Here is an 8738-nt window from a genome sequence, read left to right as displayed (position 1 = left end):
TGTAGACCAAGCTGGCCTCAAATTCAGAAATCTGCCTGCCTCTGCTTCCCAAGTGCTGGGATTAAAGGCATGCACCATCACTGTCAGGCTATTTTATTTTTAATGTCAAAGAAATAGAAGAATAACATTTTCTATTTCTCCAAATTTTGAGGATGGGCAAGAGAAACATATTAAAAAACTTAAAAACAGGTTACAGTAACAGATAATTCATTATAGAATCAAATTTGTATTTGATGTAATGAATTATGAAATCTTACCAGATAAATATTGATCTGAGGAAATAAAAATGGTCAAAATTATATTTCATAAGATTGTATTCATCTTGGGAACCCCTTAAGTAACTAGCTGGCAAGATAAGATATGGAATATTCCACATGGGAGAATATAGCCAGTCACAAACAGTAGCATGTAATTAAGTGGCCATAGATTATTGAAATATTAAAACATGCCTTGAAAGTACAGGTCTATCTAAGAATAGCGTGGGGAAAAGGAAAAATATTAACATTCAAGTAATCATTGGTTGATGAAAATGATCAAGAAATAAGTTTGAAGAAGCCTATGAGTTGGATTACAGATTTCCCATGACTACTAGGAGAAACAGAATGTCTTGAGGGGTGTATGGGAAAAACCAACAAAAGTATATGAAATCCCTTAATAGCATTCACCTTTGCATACTCATTAAAAATAAAGACAATTACAATAAAATTCTGTGACAATTTTGTGATGAAAGAGAATAAAAGATGCCAATGATATTCTAAATTACTCCTTCCCAAGCAAAACTAAAGTTATAAATCAAATACAACTAAATTCACTAAAGCAAAAAGTGTGTGTTTGTTTTCTGAGTGCTCTGAGTTGGATGGATAGCATTCTCAGGTGACACCCATGAAAAAGATGTCCATTTTACAAATTACATGCTCAGGAAACCCAAGAAACATCCAGCAAACACACCCACATTTCTTTGAAAACCTAATGTTAGAAATAACATCAAATTTTCAATGTCATAGTGCAATTCCCTATAATTCATTCAGTAAATCTAGCTCAGAGAGGAGATTAGAATGAAGTTGGGATTCACCTTACAAAATGCCTGCAACAGTCTACCCTAGGACCCTCATACTTAATTTGTCTTGTATGCAAAATATGCTTACCTACCACCAATGCTCCTCAAATTGTCACCTTATCTCATATATGCTCACAGCATAGAATTTTGTTTTGTAAAACATGTTGCCATTTAAAGCATTAGGTACAAAATTACTTAAATATGAATTTTTGTTAAAGGTTAGAACAAAAGAATTCTCTACCTCAAATCCAAAAGGCATATATGGGATCGGCCTAGTGTATACACTGAACATATTTTTGTGCACAAATGGGTAAAATGTAAGACATACATAATTTACTGGATAATAATAATTCTTAAATTCTGATAAAGAAACATCAAAAGTTCTTGGGTTAGTTCTGAAGGTCAGAATATGATTATCTCTGATTCTTGTTCTATCCCATATGCACTTGCTTCTTCTCTCCGCATAATCTTCACCTTTTCAAGTTAGTTGATTTTTACAGCTGATTCTGTCAGATTGGCTTCTGCCAATGGAATATAGGAGATATGAATGTCCCTTTTCATTCTGTATTATCTTTGGCACTGGTTCTACATATACTCATAATATATTGCATATATATTAATCAACATATTTATTTATTAATTATAGTGATTTCTTAAAAAGTTTTTGAAAGTAGAGAGGAAGAAGTGAGAAGTAGTTTGCAGTAGATATGGAATACAAAATATATAAGATGAACTTGGATTACTTCATGTACATAGCAAGGCTAGTAAATCCCTTGAGTACTTACTGGGTAAACTTGAAGAACACCACCTGAAGAAGCACTTTGTAGTCCAGACACCACAAAGAAAACAAGGCTTGAAGTTAGGAATACACCAATATACATCTATTCCAAAAAGAACAGCTCATTAGGAACTTGTTAGAACCCATTCATTAGTTCTGAAACCTGGTTAATAAAGTCAAAACTAAACAGTCCTCTAATTATCAAGGAATAACATTTTTGCTTGTTTCATTTTCAGTAAATGAATAAAAACTTACACATCCAAGAAATGAATACAACTAGCCAATTAGAACTGTGGACTCCCCAATGAAATGATGCCTTTTAGAAGTCATCATTACTATAAGGTTTGTGAAGAATTTTATAATTTTTTTCTTAAAATTTTCATTTTCTTTAATTTACACTTTATGTATTTTATAAAGTATGGATCAAGCTGACATTTCAGCTTTCTAATCTATTCTACAGCTAGACCTTTTGTTCCATTCAGTATGATTCAGTAGGATGTATACATTTCTCATGAATTATTCTTGCAATTAAAAAATATAACCTAATTTCCCAGTCATATTATTGGCTAATGGAAAATATCAACTTAAGTGAGGCAACATAAGAATAAAATCACACAAATCAAGAACTGAAGAACATAAAATAACAATCTACTGCTTTCAAGTAGAAAATAAGGGAGTAATATTAAAATAGAGAAAGGACAAACAAGTTACCATATAATAGATTTTCAAAGGAAACAAACAAGAGCATAATCCAATCATTTAAACATATTTCCAGAGCTGACAAGATGGCTCAGTGGGTAAAGGCACTTGCCACCAAAACTCATGACCTGATTCCATCTTCATATCTTGCATCAAAAAAGGGCAGAAATAAATCCATAAAGTTGTCCTCTGATCTTCACAGATTCAAATGTGGCATGCAGTTGACTCTCCACCAATAAATAATAAATAGATAAATATATAGATATTATACAAATCAGCTCATCTTATAATCAAGCCTGTAAGAAACACTTTGCTTAGTGTGATTATAGATGATAAGTAAATACTTACTAGTATTTACTTACCTAAACTGAATATTATTAAGCTTTAAGGTGATTGCTGAGACAGTCTTGAACTTTTATACAAATTGATTGTGATGGTTAATATTTGCCATCAAATTGAATAGATTTAGAATTACCTAGAAGATATAACTTGGAGCATGCCTGTGGGATTGTTTCCAGAGATAGGAAGCCACACTGGGAATATGGGCTAGAGCCCTAGATCAGAGAAAAACAAAAAGAAGCAGTCTCTCCTTGTTAAGTGACTGGGTTCAGTGTTGAACAACTGTTATCATTGAATGTCTGCTGCCATGCTTTCCCTGTCATGGTGACCTCTATATCCCCTGCTTTTGTCAGGTACTTTGTCTCAGCAACGAGTAAAGCAACTAATACACAGGTTTGTAAATGAAAGAAATTATGCTCATGTAAGTTATTGTCTACTCCAACCTTGAAATTTTTGTCCAGTCACAGAGCATTTCTGAGTCTCAGTGTTTTTCCTGATAAATGGGGAATATGTTTCACTTGATATTTGTTCTTGCAAAGAGGATCACATGAAGTAATTCATTTGTTAATGTGTGAGACACTCTTTGCAGCATCTTTTAAAATGAAATGAAATACGTGAAACAGAAAGAAAGTGCCCCTAATTTTAAAGGAGATAACCACAGAGGTTAACAAGAAGAGGTGAATTTTCCAGGGAGACCAGAATTGATCTCCTTTCACAGTAATACTTGGGATCTGTCAGGCTGTTTTAAACATTTACCCTGCTATATTGCAGTTTCCTTACATGGGGCAGGGGGTAAAAGGCGAATAGAGGGGAGGAGAGTCACCCTATAAATGAAATAGACTAGATGTATACTGCTATGGTATGTTAGGATGCATCTTGGGTACTGATTTAAATGGGACCTCTTGGTAAGGGTGGGACTAGCATCTCCCCTGTGCCAACTAAAGCTGCCCTTTTGGCTGAGAATGAAGGGCATGTAACCTTGTTCTCAAAGCTTTCATTTTTTTTTCTCCCCTCAAATGTAGCTTTGTACCTTTGTTAAGGAATTATGATGCAAATAGAAATAAGACCATTCAAATGAGAACCTAGAAAAATACTTCTTGTGAAGTAAGCAGAATTAAATGTAGTCTTATGAAAATCCATTAAATACGAATTCCTCACTAATGAAGAAGTCTTTGCACATCTTTTTTTTCTTAACTATCAATCTTCATAGCTACTTAAGCTGTAAATATTCTTTACTATAGTTAAAAATCCATAAATTTCTTCCAGCCAATATTCAATGCTCTTTTCCCTTGAACCACCTAAAACAATGTAACTTTAAAATTCTGTCTATAATTTATATATGTATTTTAGTATGTTTTCGTAGATTAAGAGGAGAAAGTTCATTCCTTTGTTTTTTTACAAGTTGGACATTTCAGCACATCCATGGATCACCGTTCTACCTTTTATTTCCTGAATAGACGAAATGCCAGTAGCACATTGAGCCCTAGTTAACCAAAACGCGATTGTCAATCCAGGCATCACAAGTCTTTTCTGTAGAGGACATCTGCGACCTGCTGCCTCCAGGATTCCTTCTGACTTCAGCAGCCTGAGGATTAGACACATGCGCAGGGTTGGTCTCTTTGTGTGTGCACCAGGAAGGGCTTCGATTTACACTTCCCAACAGGGCAAAGACAGGGGAAAGCCACGTGTGCCTAGAACTAAAAATGTATTATTACACCATCTCTGAAATAAACAATTGTCTAGCTTCTCTTTGCCTTTTGCGAACCTTTGAAGTCTCCCCCCACTGCTCTGTCCACACTGCCCAGTTTGGGAAGGCGAGATTAACAGCGGTGGAATGAGGAGCCTTGTCCTTAGGAATCCACGCCTGGGCGAGTGGTGCCAGCACAGGGCTACTGTGGGAGCCATATCCTAGGCGCGGGTGGCAGGCAGAGATCCTTGCCCAAGAAGAGAGTGATGGAGTGCATCTTGCTAGCATCCTCCAGCCCTGCCACCCAGCGGGCAAGGGGGAGGGAGCTGATCGGGCGCAACGGCCCGCCCCGCCGTCCCTCCCCCTCCTCCGCGCCGGGGAGCCGCGATGGTGCGCTCCGGCCAGCTGTGCGCCGCCGAGTGAGGCGCCAGCCTGTGGGTGCTGCCGGGGGCGGCGGCGAGGAGGGGGGGGCACAGCTGGCGGTGGCGCGGGTCTCGGTGCTCCGCTTGTGACCGGGGGCGAAGGTGACGACCGGTCGCGAGGTGCTGGTGCTGCTGAGTAGTTCCGGGCCCGGATCCCCAGTCTCCGTGTGTGGCGGCCCAGCTATCGACCCCGTGTCCGCGCCAGCAGGAGCCTGGGGAGAAATCAGCGGCGGCGCGACTGCTGGCGGCGGCCGGCTGGATGCGAGACCTGCGTGGACCGTGCGGGGGACAGCGGTTGTCGACTCCGGGAAGCGGATCGCCCAGCATAGGAGCCCGACCGCGCTGGCCATGGCCTCCAACTTTAACGACATAGTCAAGCAGGGCTACGTGAAAATCCGCAGCAGGAAGCTAGGGGTGAGTGGTTAACTCGGCTTTCTCCTTCTCTGCTCCTGCGGCCAGGAGGGCTGCTGGGGATGGGGGCGGGGAGAGGTGACCCGCGTGGGTAACAGGGCAACCTGCCTTGCCCAAATAGTCCGCTTGTTGCTTGACCCGACCAGAGCTTGGCACCTGCCTGAGGTACTCTGCACACGCAAGGGAAGTGAGGGCTCTGGAGCGCCTAGGTCCCTATCTTCAAGTGCGCTGGGCTCATGGTAACCACAGCCAGAAGTCCAATAGAACACAGGGATTGTCAGTTCCAAAGATATATGAGCAGTAGAGATTTGTTACATTCGGTGCAACCTACAGCGATTTCTCTCAAAAGTGTGTGACTCGGGAAAACTGCCCTGTGCTGACAGCAGGTGTAAAAGGTGTCTTTCTCTGGGTGTTTAGATTCACCATTTTTCTCTTTCTCCAAGCCCGTTTCGAAATTCTCCTTTGATGCCTCATCAGCGCAGCGCATTCCTTTTGGCTACAGCAGGGACTTTAACGTGCCCTTAATAGATGCCCATAGTCTGGCTGCCTTACCCACTAATTTCCCGGACATGTGTATTTGTCCCAATGTGTAGGCAAGTGTGCGTTGGTGTACTCTCTCGCCCACCATTGCAGAAAAGTCCGTGGAGGCAAAGTTTATGGAATCTTACTTTCTTCTTGAGAGATATTTGGTCTGACTCAGGAGATAACAGTATAGACCACGCCGGGAAGGGAGAGGAAAGACAAAACTTTGGTGATTCGATCGGTATTTTTAAAGGGACTGTCCTGAAAAGACCTGGGATAAAGATGGAATGAACAGTAAAGGATGGGCGGACATGTGGGGAGGAACTGTCCAGATCTGATAGATATGAATGAGAGCGGACTAACTTGCAGGAGGCGTCCCCAAGTCTACAACTGACCATGATGGCAAGCCCAGGTTCACCTGGCCATAAGAGGAAAGGGAAATTCAACTCAATGTTCAAGAGAGGGTTTGCCTATTGTTTTTGCCCTCCTGAGTTCACAAGTTCCTACCTGAGACTTTCTAGAATCCTGGCTTGGTGGTTGAAAGTTCTGGATTTTTCTACTGGATGAGTGAACTCTGCAACTTGTAGAAAGGAAAGGAAAGAAGGGGAGAATGGTGGTGCTAAATTTATGCATAGAATGGGGGGAATCTTAAACTTGCAAATAAAAGCTATGTGCCTTTGGGTCTTGAAGAAAGGTATAGAGCAGCTAGGGAAAGAAGGGAGTTCATCCTAGAATTCTGAAATTATTTATGAACCTTTAGCTGGAGGCAAGTGATGGAGACAGCAAGCTGCCTCTTATGCTGCCTCTTCTGTCATTCTCACTGAAGACAGACAGGACCAAAACATAGGGATTCCTTCTGAAACTTAAGCGGATTACTAAATCAAGGATGCTTAACAAGCAAGAAATGAAAAGCAAGCTAGGACAACAAAATTAACATCCCTCATTCCTATCCACCACCTCAGCTCCTCATCTGCTCAAGGAAGTGAGGGACAAAGTTTGAAGGGCTTTTCTTGAATAGAAGATTATGCCTTATCCCTCCCCACCCCCCAGAGATAGAGGCTGACCTGGTGAAAACCTGCAGTTACCAAGGAGCCAGTTGCTCTTCACAGAGATCCTATCTGTGAACCAAGCTGTCAGCCAAGAAAGGCTAGATAGAAGTCCTGTTGGACTGGAGTCTGCTTTTCTTGGCCTTTGACTCCCTCTGCTCTGATATGGTTCTTATTACTTACCCGTCTCTCCATTCCTACTAAATTCAAGTTTTATCTGAGTCTTCTGAATGTATAAACTAATGGAAGAACTAAGGCCCCCCTCCCCCATCTTAGTGAAATTTGTTTCTTCTATAAGTCAAGAAAATTGGGGCTGATAACTAGAGATTCTTCTCCATAGAATAGTTCCTATGGTTTATCCCCTTCCTCCATTTATGATATCTAGGATTTTATACTATAAAACCTGGATATGTAGCCTAGTTACACAATAAAGTCTATGGAAAGGCCACCAACTGCCTGCAGAGTAACTAAGCATTAAAAGCCTGTGAAATGTCTCTCTAGAACACCATTTCCATCTAACCATGTGTGCTCATGTATATTTAGAGCAAAGAATCTTTTACTAAACCAACTATTTAAACTTTTTTTAAAGGACAGACTTCTTTATAAACATTAAAAGTGTAACTATGTACAAACTATTTTTACTTTTCTGTGTGAAGAATGTGAACTTTAACATCTAATGTCTGAAACCTTTTACTTTTATATATTCTTAACCATTTTAGAAAACATAATTTATTAAAGAAACTTCATAATATATATTTATTGTTAGGATAGTCTTAAATTCAAAACAATAAGTTGAAGTGACAAAACTTGATATTGTACCATGAAATAGTAAAACCCTAAGTAACTAAAAATGTGCATGCACTGAAGAATTTAAACATATCATCATGCCAAAAATCATAGAAATAAAAACTGGATAGTCATTGATGTTTATTTTCACCATTAATGGTATATGTTTCTAATTTATGAACTCAAAACTACACAATCTTCCAAGCAAACTATTTGAAATTCTAGTGATATATGATGCTTCTGATGGGATTTATAATGGCCACTCTATTTTAACATATAATTGTAATTGAATTTGTGTTGATATTTGATAAATTACAAGAAGTCATACTTTCAGGAATCAAATTTTATAAAATCCCTTTGAAAATTACTCAGTGTAGGTGGACAGTTGCATACTGCATACCTGTGGCATAAGAACACATTTCTTGAGAAAATATTTTATCACACCCCTTTCTACTCTAAATGAGGGCTTAGCACTAGGCTGAGGGAAAGGCTAAGGCAGTTTTTTGCTCTTTGGTTATGTTGGTTCCATGTTATAGTTGCTGGATGGCTTTCCCCATGTTCTTTAATAGATTATCTACTTATTTGCACAATCAAATGCTCAGGGTTCAAGGTTCTGTGATGTCAAACTAGAATTTTACTAATTGAGTTACATTCCCAAAACATAAACATTATTTTGAGAAATAAATATGAGTGTTTCCCCAACCTTCACCATGTTTCTTTTCAAATGTTTGTTAAAGCACTGAATTTTATAGGTAAAATTTATAAATGTGAATTTACTATATAATGTAAATGTTAGTACTTTATTTAAATTCTGTACATTTTTTTGTTTTTATGAATGTGTGTGTTTCTGATCTTTGACAACACTCATATTCTTTTTTTTTATTTTAGATATTTTCTTTATTTACATGCGAATTTCTCCATTTCCATTTTCCCCTCCAAAAAACAAAGAAACAAACAAAAACAACAAAAACAAACCCCTGTTGCCTCCCCC

At 39.1% G+C, this 8738-nt stretch overlaps 1 protein-coding gene across 1 annotated transcript in view; it reads left to right on the top strand.

Annotated features, from left to right (window-relative positions):
- Positions 1-4584: 4584 nt before the first annotated feature.
- Dok6 (docking protein 6) overlaps positions 4585-8738 on the top strand; it is a 450168-nt gene continuing 446014 nt past the window's right edge. Inside the window, exon 1 of the mRNA XM_031366232.1 lies at positions 4585-5396. Within this exon, the coding sequence (XP_031222092.1) occupies positions 5331-5396 (66 nt within the window). The 5' untranslated portion in view covers positions 4585-5330. The remainder of the gene's footprint in view (positions 5397-8738) is intronic.

The sequence above is a fragment of the Mastomys coucha genome, unplaced genomic scaffold, assembly GCF_008632895.1.
Source record: "Mastomys coucha isolate ucsf_1 unplaced genomic scaffold, UCSF_Mcou_1 pScaffold13, whole genome shotgun sequence".
NCBI classification, from domain to species: Eukaryota; Metazoa; Chordata; class Mammalia; order Rodentia; family Muridae; genus Mastomys; species Mastomys coucha.
This window is presented reverse-complemented; position numbering and strand designations above follow the sequence as displayed.